General features: G+C 37.7%; 1 protein-coding gene across 1 annotated transcript in view; it reads left to right on the forward strand.

Moving 5' to 3' along the window:
• Window positions 1–6649: 6649 nt before the first annotated feature.
• Window positions 6650–19361, forward strand: part of col9a1-b (collagen, type IX, alpha 1) — an 83346-nt gene continuing 70634 nt past the window's right edge. Inside the window, exons 1-5 of the mRNA XM_041564694.1 lie at window positions 6650–8296; window positions 9024–9097; window positions 13637–13714; window positions 14426–14558; window positions 17853–18253. Of these exons, the coding sequence (XP_041420628.1) occupies window positions 17963–18253 (291 nt within the window). The 5' untranslated portion in view covers window positions 6650–8296; window positions 9024–9097; window positions 13637–13714; window positions 14426–14558; window positions 17853–17962. The remainder of the gene's footprint in view (window positions 8297–9023; window positions 9098–13636; window positions 13715–14425; window positions 14559–17852; window positions 18254–19361) is intronic.

Consider the following 19361-nt stretch of genomic DNA (forward strand, 5'->3'; position numbering starts at 1 on the left):
TTTCATATGAGCTAAGAACGACCCATAAAAGTTAAAAAAAAAAACAAAAAAAAAAAAACATTGGCGCAAGGGCCCACTATAATTTTTTTTTAAAAAAACATGGCAGGGGCCTATAGAATAGAGGTATAGTATTGGTTATCTGGAATTATTGAAATTCTTTGTGTTAATTTTCCTAATATACTGTATTTTAATCCATGTGGCTCACTCTCTTATTGCCTTACCTTTTTTTGTGAGATGCGTATCCAAACAATATATATTCATTGCCATAGTATTTATCTTATTGTAAAATTGTCTTGTGTAGCACAAGAAGAGAATAAGGTTAACATTAAGGCAATTTCCTATTTGCTTTTAGTAATAGTTTGTGAAGCTTATTTCCATACTGACCAGGGATCTTTTAAAGGGGATGTAAAGACAATAAAATAAAATCTAATTTTTACTTTAGAACTGCTAGTGACCTTGTAGAGATTCATATCTGTAGCAGTCAGAGCAAGTAAATAAAGGTGCAATTTCACTTCATACAGTCAGCTTTCTTATAAAAACTGTAAAGATTTTTTAAATAAAGTATATTGGGGATAGGTTTCTTTTTCAGTTAATAAAGTAAAAATGATATTTTATTTTTGCCTTTACATCCTCTTTAATGTTTCCAACTCCAGCTGCAGGGAAAAGACCATGGAGACAGATTTAAACTGATAAACTGGGATTCTATTTGGAGGATTTTTTTTTTTGCTGCAGCCAATGGTTCTGCAGAGTTGGAGAAAGTTTTTTTAAACAATACAAAAACTATAAAATCCACATTAGATTACATGATGGCTTACGAACCAGTGTAGTCTGCATATTCTGGTTACTAATCAATCTTTCTGTATCTGCTTCTATGGCAGATATTATATGACTTGTGCTGTTTTGATAATTTATGACGATCCCTAAGCAGCAGCCCAGACCACATTGAGCATATTTGTTTAATTAGGCTTGTGGTGCAGTAAGTTCATGTTTATGTTTAGTATATAAAATACAAAATTTCTAGCATTATTCTATTTTAGACTTTAGTTCCCCTTTAATATATGCTCTTTATAGTGTAATTTATTGGGTTACCTCATCTGTGCATGTAATCAGGAACACCAATTGTGTTATTGTAAACTGTTTACTATAGAATTTTAGATTTATGCATAAAGTTGATGTAAACTAAAGTAGTTATTCACTACAGTATGGGCTGTATACACTTCCAGACATTTTTTTCTGTCTGGACTTTTAATTGTGCCACACAGTGTCTCACTTTCAAGTTCAGCCTCATCTATATGGTAGTGGAATTTGCATGCCATTAGATATCTGTATCAGATTGACAGAGGTATCAATCAATGATAATAATCCAGTCCTGGATTTTAACAAGTCTGAATTCCTCTATGCACCATATGTAATATGAAATAAAGTCTCAAAAATCTCACTCACGTCATGAGCGTAGTTAACATCTTTGGATTGCAGTTGTTTACCCCAAAATATTGAATCTCTATTTCTTCACATCCAGGCTTTAATAAAATGCTAAGTGATATTCTTTTGCCGCTTGGGTTGTGTATGGTTTTTATATATTTTTTTTATTTGATGGTTATACAATACTGAGTATTTAGAGAGCAAAGTGGAGGACTAAAATATATGTACTGCACGATGGATATTCAATTCATTTCCATGTTTTAGTTTAGACAGGAAGACCAAATCTGTCCATAGCAAGTTTCTCTCTTTTAAGGATACCGTTATATAATGTATTGGTACCAAGCAACCATGTTTCTATCTCCCTAAAAGGGGACATACATATTTTCGGAGTTAGCGTTAATAATGAGAAACTAAAGAGGGCATGAGCTATAAAGGTGTGGTGCTGCTGATTAATCATTTAGTATTTACATTTTGTAACAGCATTCTGAGTTTTTTGTTTTTTTTTTAGTTGTGGTGATGTACTTTATTTGTGAACATGTTACTACTTGCACAATCATCTTTTTTTAATTTTAAGGGTAAAAACAACAAGACGATTTTATAAAAATTAAAATCTTCATAAAAAAACCCCAAAAAACTCAGGTATATATTGCACTCCATGTGACATATATAATTGGAGTTACTCTGCATTGCATCAGGAGCTATGTAGGCTTCATAACAATGAGTTGAATTTTCGAATCAGTTACATCTTAGGGCCCTTTTATATGTGCATGTGGGACTGTATGCTGAACACATTAAATTACACATATATTATGGTTATATTCAATCTGCACATCAATTAGATAATAAAATAGCATGTATATTACACAGGAACATGGCAAAGCTAAAACACATATCTAAACCAGGTAAAGGCATGGTAACATGGAATCATTTAGCACATGCCTATGGGGGAACTCAACCTACGTTCCAAAACAGGCATCAAATGTGAAAATAAAAATGTATTGTGTAAGGGTCCTTCTTCCAAAAGAACAAGGGCTCATTTCTCTGTACTATCCAGAGACCAGTACTGATCATGGCAATCTACTGGGATCCCATCAATTTCACCAACCTTTTGTTCTGCCTAATACTAAGAAGTCTAAAGCACTGATTGAAATAATTGTTTATTTTGTTTCTGGTTTTGCTGGTAGCTTGAGAACTATGCCCAATTTCCCTCTTTCATGCTACCCTTTAAAGGAACAGTAACACCAAAAAAATTAAGCGTTTTAAAGTAATCAAAAGATCATGTAGTGTTGCCCTGCACTGGTAAATCTGATCTGTTTGCTTCAGAAACACTACTATAGTTCACATAAACAAGCTGCTGTGGAGCAATGGTGGAAATTGAAAAAACGGCTATATGGCACAGGTTAATTAATGGATAAGAGATAACACCATTAGACAGACATGGCTTATTTGCTATCTGCTGTGTAACTTGTGCTTTTTCTCCTTTGAATGGCTGCCCCCATTGCTACACAGCAACTTATTTATATAACAATAGTAGTGCAGGGCAACACTGCATTATATTTTCATTACTTTAATACACTTTTATTTTTTGACGTTACTGTTCCTTTAAAGGGAGCCTCATTCTTTTTCAGCCTGCTGTATAAATTATGCAAAGCTGACAAACCACATGACTTTTAAGAATACACTTATCTATAGTGTCTGATATTTATGTGCCCAATACCCCCTAAGTCAAGTATGGACACTTACATGCAGCTGAGCAAACCTTAAGGGATTTCAGTTAAGGCAACCTTTGTAATCTAGGGTTAAAACATTAAACATCAGGTATAATATTGATTATCCAGCTTTGAGTTGTGTGTTGTGGCCTGTCCTCCACTCTACAACTACTGTCTATGGAAGTGTCCCCATGTGCATCATTTTTTTACATCTGTTTACAGGGATGGGATCTGTTGTCCGGAAACTCCGAATTTTTTGAAAACTGGCAGTGCAGACCCCCACAGTGTATAGTTTCATTAACAATTATTCTTTCTTTCCTGGTGCTCCTATTACTACCTTGATTGATTCTGCATTTATGGCAAAGCACCTCTTGTTTTTTCCTGCTCTTTGAATGTTAAAAAGTATTGTATTAAAATGTAAGTATCTTCTTGTAATCCACCTTTTCATGTTATTATTTTGCATTGCCTTTTTTTTACTTTTTAAAATTTGTTAAAAGGAAATTATTTATGAGTAATGTTACTACATAGATGTGCACCCTACAGTCCTTTATACTGTTTACTTCTTAGATATGATGGCTAAATCATGCATCCCTTCTTTCTAGAATTTCCACCTTGAAGAACCCTTTCTAATTCTAGTGAGAACTTTTTAAATATCTAGGTGAAGTCCTTGAAAATCTGTCCGCCAATGAATGGATAGATTTGTAGGGCCAAATTTCGGCCTTGGCCGCCCCAAGGCTGCAGGGTCTTAGCGCCCGTGGCTCCCTCTCCCACGTGAAAATGTGTTTTTGTCATCATCCCAAGGTTGCCTTCAAAGGTCAAAACTTACATGTCTGCATCACACATTGTGGTTTTCTTTTCTTGTGTACATACACAACAAGGGAAATAAATTATTCCTTTATTAATCCATCTGCTTTCCAACAGCCAGATTGTAAATGTATCATGTTTCACAATAAAATTTCATGAAAAAAAAAAGCCGTGAATAGACATTTTTTGTGAATATACTGATTAAAAATACCGTCATCCAAACATCTACATTATTCTTATGGTTATTTTTTCTTATATTCAGAAAACAAATAGCATGGCAGAAAAACCTGCGCTGCACTATTTTAATGGAAGAGGGTGCATGGAGACGATCAGGTGGTTGTTGGCTGCAGCTGGTATTGAGGTCAGTGAAGTTCCCCAAACTTGAATTGTTTACCCTTAGTTTCCCCGATACACAGGTGAGTAATTGTTAATTGCCATTTTGGTAAGAGACAGTGCCTTCGTTTCTGTGCCAAGATCATACTGGAGGTGTGTGCAAGTTATGAATCGTTAACTGGCACAACTGAAGCTGTGACTGAAACGTAACTATATTTATATTTCTGTGACCTGTTTAGCTTAAGGCACCTATTGGGCAAAAATATTATCCGCAATCTCCAGTTATAGAGCCAGCACTCCTGTTGGGGGTAACAGTAGTGTTTTTGTTTTAATTGCCTCCATCAATGCTAGGACACTAGTGAGCAGCCATGTCAGTCAGATCGCATGCGCAAAGGTGATACTGACGTCATGCGCATTATGAACAAATATCAGCACTCGCTCTTTATGCATGTGCCCCAACATGGCCACTCGTACTAGAAGCTCCCTCCAGGTGTGGGTGGCCTAGCGATGACGGGGGGCAAACAAACTACTGTTACCTCCAACTGGAGTGCAGGCTCTATAAGCCTGCACCTTTGGCTGGGGATAATATTTTTGCCCAACATGTGCACTTTAAGGACACTTAACTCGCAAATAGTTACATCTTACAGGTGAATGTCTGGATTCCTCCTGACCTATAATTATCCTTTGTGTTTATTCAGTGAGAAGTTTTCATATGACCAGGTGAAACACATGTTTGCATGGTAACGTATTAAGAGGATTAGCTTTAGAAGCTAAAAGATAGTGACTGTTTTAATGGACACTCACGTTTGATTACAGTAACAGTTATAATCATGTTTTGCAGAATACTATTGATTTTTTCTTCTTTCTATTATACTTACCATGTAGCATATAGCTCAGACAGTGTACCATGTACATACAGTATTTTTAGAAAAGGAAATCATTTCTATTATCTTGGTATAACACAATATTTACCAAGCACTTTCAGGCACAGCATGTTGTTTACATTGGGCTACAAACCCTTATGTCTCTTTCACGCAGTTTTTTTCTGCCTTCCAGTGCAGTCATTTTACCACAGGAGATTGCAGGATGAAATGCAATCTATTCTTTTAAATTGAGCAGTTCTTACATTTTATTGCCAATATATTAGCTGCAATAGTGCAACCTAGAATGCTATATATATTCTGTAGAATGTTTCACCGCACCTGAGAAAAAAGCTCTAGAAGCTCTGTTTGATTAGGATAGCAGCTGCAGTATTAGCTTAGTGTTGCATCACTTCCTGCCTGAGTCTCTCCCTGCTAACTTATATCTCTAGTTGAGATTACAGCAGAGAAAGGGGGAGAGGAGCAAATTGAGCATGCTCACGCCCAGGGCATGGAGGTTTAAACTGCAGGCAGGAAGTCTGATACAGAAGTCCATGTGTATACAATAGAAGGAAAGAAATGCAGTGCTTCTTTTGACAGAGAACTCAGAGCAGCACTACTTTGAGGGTTTACTGGTATATTTAGGTGGACCTTTCTGATAAGGCTTACTTAGTTTTAACCTTTATTTCTCTTTTAATGCCTTTTTAGAGTGGCTTGAATGATTTCTTGGATAAGCATAATATCCAAGGCTATTGTGATACTAAAATCTATAGTAAGTGTATGGGTATATATAGTTTATGTGAGTGTATGGACTCTGGAGGGTTCAGTGGGAGTTAGGGTTGCCACCTTTTAAAATCTTAACCGGCAGGTGGAGGGGGCGGGGTTAAAAGGGCTGGTTGTGACGCTAAAGGGGGCGGGTTGTGCCTCTGAAGGGGCGGGCCATGATGTGCTATTGGCTGGGCGGGTCGTGACACCAAAGGGGGCGGAGCCAATGCACACGTTTGGCAAGAAGCCCAGGAAAAAGGTTAGTTTTGAGCAGGCTGGGGGCAGGCCAAGGGCTTTTTTAGGTGTATTACAAATGTACCGGCAGCTACATTGCTGGTAAATTTGTAATACCGGCCCCGGCATTGGCCAGTGTTTTACCGGCCGGGTGGCAACACTAGGAGTGTGTGTATGTAAGGATGCTGGGATTTATTTGGAGGGGTTCAACTTCATGGACTTTGGTCTTTTTCAACCCAATCTAACTAAGTAACTATACTGGGGTGCAAAAGCACCCCGATTGCTGCTCATTTAAAACATACTTGTGTCTGGGATCTTGCTTCCCTCTGCATCCTTTGACAGAGCTGCCCAACTTGCTTGTCTAAATGACATACATGTTAAAGGAATATTAACCCCCCCCCCCCCAAAAAGAAAATGTTTTGAAGTAATTAAAATAAAATGTACTGTTGCTCAACTCTACTATAGTTTATATAAACAATCTGCTGTGTAGCCATGGAGAACGCCATTCAAACCTGAAAAAAGAGAAAAGGCACAGGCTGCACATCGGATAACAGATAAGCTCTGTCAGGGCTGGAACTACCCCTAGTCTGGGCTCTTTTCACCCACAAAGCGTGCATGAGAGTTTGTCTAGAATGCTCAGCTGGCTTGAAATCTATAGTATAAAATGGGATTCTACAGTGCTTATCAGTTATTCCTTATTTATCCTGTGATTAAATGGCTGCCCCCATAGTTACACAGTAGCTTGTTTATATAGATTATGGCAGATGTTCGGTAGTTAACATATCAGTTTTAACAATGCAGGACATTATATTGTCATTCCTTTAAAAAACTTATATTAAGATGTTACTGTTCCTTTAAGAGATCAGGTTAGGTGAGGAGTGGTGCCAAAGGAATGAATACAGCATTGCCTATAGTTGTGATGTAGGTCTTTGTGCTTCATCTTGGAGTTCAGTGACCTTCAGTAATTGTGGTCACATTGCATTACAAAAGCAACAGAGCCAAAATGTTTAATGATGTTATCCAGGACAAAGATTTTTTTTTTTCCGCAAAACACTGTGGATTTATTGTAGCCTAACCTGCCCTTAAATGTTGCAGTGTATAAGCTTGTTTATGAAGCGGATTTATTTCTATTTGGCAATACACACAATAAACACTTATCCGAAAGCAAGCACTGTGCAGTGTATTTATTTTGGTAGCTGCCATTCTAGTTATGTAGCAATGTATATCAGTGTTATAAAGAACAGCATTACTTTCCAGAGCACTTAAGGCTGCTGCTTTATTTCCTGACTGTTGTGCAGTGCTGGTACACTAGAATAAATAAACACATGAAACTTTCAGGCAAAGGCTGATGCACAGCAAAAATTTAATTCAGCTTCGGGTTGTTACATATAAAATGCTATTTATCAGCTTAGTATGATCACTAATTGTTTAACACGTTTATTAATTTTAATAGTGACTGTAAAATGAAAAACCCCAGATGATCTCCGTTAAAAGGTTATAGCCTTTTAATGCTATGTTTGATGATGTTTCGCACCCACGAAGCACCACAGGTTAAAAAGGGTAAGCTATTTCCAATTATTTCTCTGCGGCTCTTTGAAACGTGTTATGCGTTGCCCATTTCAATTCCTAAACGACTTCCCTGTAAATAAATAAAAAAAGCACAGTCTTTAATGAGAACAATCAATCAAAAGGCAGGCTGAGGACCAGTCAACCTTTTGTAGGTGTATAAGGAAATCTAGGCAAAGTACTTTTAAATTAAAGTATAAAGACCACTTGCTGTATATCTCATTTTATTTCAAACAGAATTCTACAAGTCCTGCAACTTACCTGTAACACATAAGGACTGCTGTTTCCTCCTGAAAGTTCCCAATACTAAACATCTCTGCAATGTAATTTCATTTCTCCGTCCCACCCTGTACTTGAGTTTCTTTTGCCAAATCCCTGTGAGCCTCTCTGTGACCCAGCCCATGCAAACACTGGCATACTGTATACACATACACAGCTGAAAGGTGGAGTCCCATGCTAACTAAGCCTCTTCTTATTGGCAGGAATAATGCTGGAGAACTGTACACCATATAAATAATTAGATGCTCTCTCAGAATCCTAGTGCCTAGAGGTATGATATTAGGGTTTGGATGACAAGCAGAAGACAACCATGAAGGGCATTTGGTAAGTTTGCAGAATCCTTTGCTCTGAATAAGATGGTGCAGATAGCAATAAACAAGTTAAATAAGTTTAAGAACTACTTTATGTCTATTCTAAATAGCCTTACAACTCATCTGTGATATTTTTCCAAAATGCATTATAAACCTTACGGGATATTTAGTTATTGCACAGACTGTTTTATTATCAAATCTTAATTAGGATGTAACTTTACTGTGCATCCCAGTGCAGCCAGCATAGTTTTGTGTGTATCAAGAAGGGAGACCATGTCATTTTATTCTTCACTCAATGTATTTAAGATACAAACTTATTTAGAAATGATAAAAGTATTAAAGCAACAAATGACAAGTTTCCAGCTGGAGCAATTCTGGAGTCAGCATCCTCTCTGAAATCATGTGCATAGAAAACAATGGAGCGCATCTTTGTCTGTTCTGGTGTGCATCCTGGGTCCACATAACTGATGCTGCAATCAGGCACACTCTATCTGCAAACGTTTATATAAACTCATATTTGTGAAGCTGCTGAGTAACCTTCTCTGTAAGAAAAAGGGAAGAAAATAAAAGTTACACTGTGATAGAAGTAAGCGTATGCGCTTTAGCAGATTGCTGCAGTTATATAGCATGCTAAACAGGAAGCTAGGGACTAATATAGTACAAGTGTCTATTTGCTTTGTTTTAGTACATCTAGAGAGTAAAAGCAAAAAAAATGTTTATTAAAACTGTGTTTTTAACAGGAAAGCTCCACTTGCCCTGTACATATACAGCTTGCTGGTACCTTTGGTGTCTGCAACAATGGAACATTACACAAGTAAGTGACATGGCTGCCTGCTAGATTTGATAATTAGGAATAGGGTGAAGATAACATGATACAAAAAAGGAAGTCAGCTTTGTATTGCATTGTTCTGATATCTGTTTGTTAATATAGCAAGTGAACACCAAGCATTAACACAAACCGGGTACAATTAGTGTAGTGTGTAACTGTATTGCTGAAATTGCAACCTGGAGAGCTGCAAGTTAAATAACTCACAACCCACAAATAATAAAACATAACCAATTGCAAATTGTATCACAATATCCCATCTTCTTTTGTTCTCCCTCTCTCCTCCTTAGAAAACTGTAGATATCTTGTTTCTTTAGATGGGGCATAACATGTACAGGGCACCAATGCCAACTGTCTTTCTTTGCATATAATGATTTGAAATGCCAATTTTCAGTACCTACCAAACATTTCTGTATATAATTTATTAGTATGCTAGTAAACACAACTTAGTCTCATTATATATAACGTGGCTGGGATGTTGTTGCTCACTGGAACTCCTTTATCAAAACTGAGCAAATAAGCACTTGTGCAGTATCCTGTAGCAACCAGATTTTTGCAGTTATTATTCCACTGAGGCTGTCTAAACAGAAGCTAATCACTAACTGGTTGCTATGGGATACTGCCCAGGTGCAAAAATGCCCAGTATTGGCAAATCAACCCTGGCTGAATCTTACTGTGCAATGAGCTTGGGTTATTGGTATCAGCTGTCTCTTACTGTATAATGTGCTTGACTGTTAGTGCCCCCTTCCACTAACTGTATAATGCACTTATTGACTATAACTGTCTATTAATGTGTTTGGGGTGCTAGAATCTCATACTGTTTAATGTCCATGGGTTGCTGCGTTAAGACATGCTTCATTATTGGTGGGTATTTAATTAGTGTTTATAAATGTGGGAGTGGCACAAACAGTGGGCATGGCTTAAACATTTTGCATATCTTCCCTCTGGCTGCCCCCCCCCCGCAAAGAAAAACATCTGCTGCCTATGAGCAGAACTATCAGCAAAAAACTGATCAACATGACCTATAGGTAACTTTTATATGTACATTAATAATTTGAAAAGAAAATTTTTAGTGTCGGTATCACTTTAAGGATGGAGAGCCAAATTACGGAAAGATCTCTTATCCAGAAAACCCCAGGTCCTGAGCATTCTGGATAACAGGTCCCCTACCTGTAGTTTCAAACCAACAGTTGCAAAGTGCTCCTTTTCTGAAGAGTTTACAATCTATGAGACAGAAGAGACAGAAACACAAGGGGGAGGGACCTTTAAAAAGATACAGCTGGGTATATTAGTGGAACATATTAATATATGATCCCTAGTGAAGATTCCTTTCTTAACTCTCTGTGCCCTGCAAGTTATACTATCTTCTTGAGTGTCAGTTAACATAGGTTCTACCTATTATATGCAATACTATTCATGCATAATTCTTGCCCCATAGATCTTACAAACTAATAAGTGGCATCTGATAAATCTAATGATAAGCGCTACTGTTTTGCTATTGGACATTATGTTAATAAGGTGTTTATGATGATCAATGATGAAGTTAAGATCAAGTGCTGGTGTATGGGTGTGTCTAGTAGCTGGTTAGTATGCAGTATGGATTAGTCCTCCTTCTTTGTTTTGTGTATACATGAGTGTTACGCAAGAGCCAGGGAAAGGGATATGATGGTAGACAACAATGGATGTAAAATTGTAAGTGTCTGTTCAGGGACTGTAACCTCTGTGTTGCATTGCAATATGCCTATTATTCCAGTGGTGGTAGGCTTCATTCATTTTCTTTAACAGCTCCTCTACAAGGTGATGTGTGGTTCCTACATAACTAGCGACCACTACAAGATGCATTCGAACAGCTTTGGCATGAATCACCCTTTGATCCTGGATAGCTGGACTTCTGCCAAAACCTGTATCATATTTAATTGCAAATACAGCTCATGTCAGATGGGGCTCAGAGGTGTTTGCACAGCAAATGTTATTAAAAGGAAAGGCCTTTGCAGACGAGGGTGCTGGGCAGAAAGAACTCTCTGTGTGCTATTAGGTGCTTTGCCCAGATCCCACAACTCAGATACATTTCCTCTAAAAAAAACCAGACCTGAGTAACATTTTCCAAAAAGTCTCTGGACCTTATTGAACTTGTTTGTAAATGAAAATGTTTATTTTTCCTCCTCACAGCAGCTGCATTCAGAGAGGCAGAGCGTTTAGATTAAGGTGGTCATTTATTTGATCTCCCCTCTCTATTCCTTGTAAATGTAAATAAACCACAGCCATCTTACAGCAAACCCTCAATTCTATATGATTTCCCGCCAATGCAGGGGCAATAAACATGGGAAAGACCTAACTACTGTAACTCGCTCAGTTCTCTGCAGCATGCCTTTGTGGGGTTGGTTCACATTAGCTGAATTAAACTTTTCACCTTCGAAATTAACTTTTATTATGATGTATGCATGCGGCCCAGGATGGATATGAATGCGGCCCAGCTTGAACATCCGCCAATCCAGGAAACGTCATGTTGCAATGTCGCACACAGAGAGCTTATGTATCCGACGCTAATTGTGTGCATATGTGCTTTAAATTTTACATGGGGTGTGCAGTATGTGGCTTCCTTGAGCAGAAAAAGCGGTTAACAAGTGAGCGTTCGGTTACTTACAAAGGCAGGTAAGCATTCTTCAGCGGTATCGCCCGCTATGCTAGGGTTATATGCAGCGCCTACAGTTGTGAGCAACTTTTTTCAAGAATGAACACACTAAGAGTAAAATTAGAACCAAATTATCTGATGAGCACCTTGAGAATTCACTCAGAATTGCAGCTACTTCCATTCAACCAGATATTACTACATTTGTTTCTTAAACACAATGACAAAAATCCCACTAGGCTTATGATACCCTCTTTTTTTTTACTTTTACAATAAAATAAATCAAAAGTTAGTGTTTGTGTGTATTTCGAGTGTGGCTCCAGAAAATTTTTCTTCTTCCAATGTGGCCCAGGGAAGCCAAAAGGTTGGACACCCCTGATGTAGACAATGTAGATAAAATGCAACTGGTCTTCATTTTTCATATTTTAGTTTAATTTTTTAGCTTTTTATTCAGCATTTCTGCAGGTTGGAATTATCTGGTTGCTAGGGTCCAATTTACCCTGAGAACTAGGCAGTGAATGGGGGACTGGAATATGTATAGGAGATGATCAGAAAAGTATTATTTTGTTATTTTGGCTGCTGGGTCAGTGACCCCCATTTGAAAGTTGGAAAGAGGCAGAAGAGAAAGGCAAATAAAAAAGGCAAGCTGAAATGTTGCTAAGAATAAGACATCTCAAAATGTTAATCTAAAGTTGAACTACTTCTTTAATAGTACAGGTTTGGGATCCGGAAAGCTCTGAATAATGGAAAGACCGTCTCCCATAGACTCCATTTTATCCAAATAATCCAAATATTTAAAAATTATTTTTCTCTGTAATAATATAACAGTACCTTGTATTTGATCCAAGCTAAGATCTAACTAAGATCTAATCTCTTTGTTGGAACCTATTGGGGTAATTTAATGTTGACATGATTTCTAGTAGATTTAAGGCATGTAGTTCCAAACTAAAGAAAGATCCATTATACAGAAAACTCCAAGTTCTGAACATTCTGGATAACAGGTCCCATACCTATACAGTGCATTTACCTCTCTAATATTTACATGGTATTATTCAATTGCAAACCAAGGAGATTGCAGAGGGGCTCATAACTAAACTGGGGAAGTGGGTACATGGAATCTTAAGCTACGGATTTTCAAGTATAGAGTGCTGAGTGAATTTGCTTCCCTTTCAAGAGACAACTGCAGGGCAGGGTAATTACATACATAGGGGTCATACAAAAACAAACATAAGAAAAACATATGGCTGATATGGGATATAGTAGGGGGAATAAAATGCACAAAATAGTGTTGCACCTTTTTTTTTCTCTCCTTATATTTTAGTTTTATGAATGAGTATAAGTTTATACCCTGCGTACATGGCATAACAGCATATTGACAATACAACAAAGCAATAGAACTCAATACCATAATATAGAGACAGTACCGATGATAATATCTGGCTCTGCAGTAGAATCACTGGTCATGCCAAGGTCCACTAAAGTCATATAGAATAATATATATTGCTACTCGTCAGGGTAATGAATGCGTCTGCCCTGGCCCAAGTTGCCAGGGTCCCCTACACATAGCGAGGTCAAACCTCTTATTATTGTGCTATAATAACTAAACGTATAAATTACAGTATACAATATAATTTTGTTGAACTACAACCTTCTGTTGTAGTTATCAGGATAGCTGGAACTTGCAATTCAGAAACAACTGGGGTCTTCTTAGAGATTCCCTCTAAAACTGTTCCACCAAGCCCTCCTGAAATACTTTTGGGCCCACCAAACTCTTTTGCCCTGGTTCTGGTTTTGCACATCTGTTCGTGTCATCATACATTTATTATGAACTTTAGATGTAAAGGAAAAAACATTTTATGTGCAATTTCCATGATATATATGTTAACCTTTTACATTAGGATTCCCATTTAACATAAAGTTCAACCATGTGCAGCACAAGTGCCTACCTATTATGGAGGAGCAAGATGATCTTCCGGGTGAGTTGGGAATCTACTTACAGTACAAATATACAGAGAACAATGCAACACCATATCAAACAACAGTTTGTTATTACATTGTGGGTATAACCACCAGCAATTTAATGCATATAGCTAAGTGCATGTTAGCCACCAACACAAAAGGCTGCTTAGTTTATGATTAGGAATCCCAGGCAAAGTCTTTGGCTTGTAGTGAATAGAGCAAGGGGAGACTAGCTAAATTACATGTGAGTAGTATTGGAGAGGCATACACAGGAGCTTTTATATTCTGTTAGTGTTGCTTCATTTCTAAAATCCACATTTGGCCACTCTTTGCATGTTAATGAGCATTTTGTAGAGGCTACTTAGAGTGGAAAAAAAAATTTTTTTTGCCTGGAAACAAATATATTCAAACATAAATATTTAACTATTACAGGCCCGGCCAATCACAGGTGCAAATATTCATATTATGGAACAAATTGCTTGCTACCTTTTATTTTAAATGTTTTTGCTCTTATGCCTCTCAATTGAATATTGAATGAACCAATATTCCTCATGGGAACTTTTCATTCATTCACTTTCAGAACAATAAACAAATGTCCTGGCTAGCTATTCAATACATTGTACCCATCTGTTTAGCCAACTGATTATTTCCACCTATTGTGGTGAATTCAAACTAAATTAAACTTAACTGATCGCCTACTGATTTGGACTTCTTTGTCCTTATTCCAGGGTTTGACCTGATTTCTAAGTTCCAGATCGATCGAGCTGCTTCTGTGGGAGCTATTAAAACTGTTGTGGGCACATCTCCATTCCAAGTGGCCTATTAGTTAGGCACCAATGTTGATTTCAGGATTCAGACAAGGTACATTTAGAGATATATACGTAAATGATACATTCTCAGTATATAATATTAGGCTCAAGGAGCATTGTACTGTTCTATAAGGTGTCACTAAACTTTTACTTTACTACAACCTGTATAAGAGCAAGTGCCCTCAAGCTAAATGAACACAAGCTTTGCACCTACAGTATGTGCTATTAATTAAAGTACATCCAAACACTCTCCTTGCACTTCCATACATTTGCATCAACATCAATGCATCTGTCCCTCCTTCTCTGTTGTCCTCCTCTAGTGCACCTATTGAAGCTAGGAAACTTTGGAGATGCCACTACCTTGAATGTGTTGGTACTGTAGTTCCAGGGTTCCCTCAGCTTGCTTCATCAATAGGTACAGCTCACATGGCCCAGGGCACAAAGGTGGCACAAATTAAGGGGCGACATGCTTCCTGCAAATGAGTGTAAGGGGGCGATGGAGGACGCCAGCCTCCATGCACCCTCATGAAATCCGGCCCTGAGTGCTGGAATCATTCCTTCCTCACTACAAACATTTTAGTAACAACCTATTTGCATCAAAATGCAAGCACAAATAACCCATATTGACTATTGATCTAATGTATACCTGTATGCTGGCATCAGTTTATAATGACATCCCTAAAATTAACCTAGTATTTACAACTGACCAACAGCACAGCAAAGTGTCAATGGCCTTATCAGAATAAATTATTTTTCAGTATCATACTTAATATTCCATAGTTGCTGCAAAAAGGGCACTAATTCAAAATACAGTTTTATCATTACCATCAAACAAGCTACATAAAGGTATGGCACATTATGTCCCTTTTATATGCAAAATACCTAGTTATAGAGTGTATATGAATGTTGTATTCATTTCATTTAAGATGCTTTCAAATCATCAGACCATAAAAGATAATTAAAGGAGTGGATATTTACATTGCTTGCTTAAAAAATACTAAAAATGTTTCTTTCCAAGCCATTTCAGTTCTATGCTGCCATCTAATGGATGATAAGAATATTGCATGAACTGTTCACATGGTGTGGTGCTGAAATAAGAGTTTAGAATATTCATAAAAACTTTTCCAATTACGTTCTATTTGTTGTGCCAACACTTTATGTGTTCTAATTTGATACATTTACATTTGTTATCTTTGTCCCTGCTGAGCAGATTCTCTGAGTTTCATGAAAGGCAGCTGTTAGAATTGATACAGTAGTTGCTAATATTTCACAAATACTGCTGAAAAATCTAACAACTAATTGTATCAACTAAATGTAGCAAATTGTAACAGTTTAGATGCTCTTGGATCATTGAGCTGCCAGACTGAGACACTGGAGACACGAAAATTAAACTTTAAACTTAAATGTTGGTAAAACTGTAAAAAATAAAAGATGGAAAGTAATTGAAAAAGTCTTTGTTTATGGTGAACAACTTGAAAACAACTGAACTGAAAAGCGTGTTTGGAAGGTGAACAACATCTTTAATACATGAGAAAAGAATGTTGTGCTGACATGAATTTTTAAAGCACAAATAAGCATGTGAATTGCTTTATGTGTTTGCACAAATAATTTAGAATTTCAGCATGTTGTTTGTCTTTAAAACAAAATAAAACTACTGTATGAAGTCCCCACTGATGTATGGACTTGCTTCTCTGTTTATTTCTATCTAGCCTTACAAGTGGTATTTTTCATACTGACCTTTTCAAAGGCCAGAAAAGCAACTGCCTGTGGTGCAGTAGAGATGGCACAATGGGAAGACATGACATGCATACAGTGAGCCAGTGGCCAGACAGGGCATTGAAATGATTCCACAAAAGAAATAGCAACAGACAACTGAGCATAATTTCTCAAGTAAATATATTGTGGTGATTACTGCCAAAGGCACATTGATTCATTGAGCCTATTTTTATATTGTTTTTTTTCTGTCACACTGCCAGCATGTATGAGCAGGCCTGAGAAGCTGAGAAGGGACTGGAAAGCAGCCCAGTTTACAGTCAGTAAAAGTGTTCATTAGACCTATTACCTAATACCTATATGTTCCATTAATCACTGCGTGAGTTGGCCTAGTACATATAGGTTTTTGCTAGTACAGCTATAAAGTGTCATTTTGTTAGTAAAGGACTGACCTGTACCAGTAATGCTCTTCCACTTCTATTCCCAGGGCTGGAGTAAATGAGAATGTATGTGTTTCACTGTATATCTGACTTTCACTACATTGCACATGTCCTGCACTGATGCCTTTCTACACTACTGATTTCTCCCACAGACTATAGGGCTTATTTACAAACTGAGGGCACATGGACTCTGCATGTAAACTTGCTCTAGCATGGAATACACATTGTGACCAGTGCTGGTGCACCAGTGTACTCTGCACTTTGCACCTTATTCTTTAAAGAGAAGCAGCCATGCAAGCTATAAGGGTAGAGAAGCATGTATATATCCAAGTACCTTCATAAATAGGATTTGGATGGATGTGATTAAGCGCGTCCAAAAAGTTGCTCATGTGAAAATCGAAATGCGTCAACACTATTCAGACGCCCATTGACTTTAACGTCAGCGTCAGCTTGGACGCGGGCGTCAATTTCTGATTTTCATAATTTTTTCATGAAAATGTCCGAATTTCATGATTTTTTTGTGAAACTTTAAGATTTCACAATTTTCCCGCATATTTATGACCGTTTCGCGAAGTTTGCAAATTTTGCAGGAAATTCGCAAATTTTTCGTCATCACTTGTCATGCCATAATGTCAACATAATGTGTCAGGGATTTTTATTAAGATGTAGTACTGTACATTTAAAGGAGAAGGAAAGCTCCAACAGATTAGCCACAATAGTGCAAGCTAGAGCGCTATATTTATTCTGCAGAATGCTTTACCATACCTGAGTAAACAGCTCTAGAAAATGTCTCTGTTTGTTTAGGATAGAAGCTGCCATATAAGCTTGGTGTGACATCACTTCCTGCCTGAGACTCTCCCTGCTCACTCATAGCTCTGGGCTCAGATTACAGCAGGGATGGGAGGGGGAGAGGAGCAAACTGAGCATTCTCAAGCCCTGTCCTGGAGGTTTATGCTGAAAACAGGAAGTTTGATACAGAAGCCCATGTGTACACAATAGAAGGAACTAAATGTGGTGTTTCTTTTGGCAGAGGACTCATTACTGGTGTATTTATATAGACCTTTCTGATAAAGCTTACTTAGTTTTAGCCTTTCCTTCTCCTTTAATAACAGGTTGTCTCAGCCTTTGCACTTAAGGCACAGAGCTAGAAATGAGAGCAAATGGACCATGTCATGTCATTGTGTACCTTGCAGATACATCTACGCCAGTGGATTATCAGAGGTATATTCGTTCATGTTTACCTTCCGCGTGAGGGATGGCACACAGAACAGATACTGGAGTGTCTGGCAAATTGTAGACTCTAATGGAAAACAACAGGCTGCGATCAATTTCAATGGCCCAAAAAAGGCTCTGGAATTTGTATACAAGGCAACAGATGGGAAAACCCATACTGTTACCTTTCCCAATCTTCCCTTCCTATTTAACAATAAATTTCACAAAGTTTTGTCTTTTCAGCGTGGAAAAGACAAAACTCACCCTGTATATTGACTGTATTAAAGTTGATACGTTCACTTTGGTGCCACAAGGAAAAATCACAGCAGATGGTTATACAATCCTGGGGAAGCTAAAGAACAACCATGAGATAGCTGTGCCGGTAAGTGTCCAGATTTTCTATTTAACAGAATCATAATACATGAATGTATGCATTTATTGTGAATATCACAATGGAAAGTGCATTGAAAGAATACAAGATTATAAATCATAAAAACTATACACTTTTTGCAGATATTCTATTCTAAGGACCATTTACACATCTGCGTAAGAAGCGATGAAATTACTTGTCTAACAGAGAGGGACAGAAAGACAATGCTTTCAATAGCAATAAATACACAAATAACTTAAACACCATAGAAAGTGTGTAATGAATATATACCGTATATACTCGTGTATAAGCCGACCCGTGTATAAGCCGAGGTACCTAATTTTACCTACAAAAACTGGGAAAACTTATTGACTCGCGTATAAGCCTAGGGTGAGAAATGCAGCAGCTACTGGTAATTTTCCCAAAATTTCTCTAAATAACAGATAGCTAGAATCTCAGCTGCCATAAAGCAGGACAGGACTGCTGCTTACAATGGGGATCAGATAGGATTTGTGCAGCCACTGGGAGAGAATGCTCTGTTATACAGATACGCTAGCTAGAATCTCAGCTGCCATAAAGCAGGGCAGGAATGCTGCTTATAATAGGGATCAGATAGGATCTGTGAAGCCACTGGGACAGAATGCTCCCCAACTAAATAGCAATACATGCTGAAGACGAGCACAGTTAGTTCTCTGAAAGATTTGTGATTTTTTTTTCCATAGCAATGGTATAAGCAGAAATACAGGACAAAAATAAATAAGCAATGCCATCTAACACTGCAATACACCTGCACGCTGATCACAAATGTCCACTTCTTGCAGTAAACATTCCAGATTATGTTGCATACAAGCTATATCACTGCCAGACAATAATGGAGTGTTTCAACGATCGGCTAATAATGACAGATACGTTCCTGACACAGTAAATACTTTAGCACAGGAAGTGGTGCTGAGCCGTAAAAACTTCAGTCTGAGAAAAAGCACAAATTACATCCCAGTGAGAGTAAGCCAAAGGTCAAAAAAAAAAGCTACTTACAAATCAGACGGTGTTTGCAGGGTTAAACCATTATTATTGCTGACAGCGCAGCTACTGAGGGAGGGGGAAAGCCCCCCCGCTCATA

Source organism: Xenopus laevis, chromosome 5S, assembly GCF_017654675.1.
Source record: "Xenopus laevis strain J_2021 chromosome 5S, Xenopus_laevis_v10.1, whole genome shotgun sequence".
Classification (NCBI taxonomy): Eukaryota; Metazoa; Chordata; class Amphibia; order Anura; family Pipidae; genus Xenopus; species Xenopus laevis.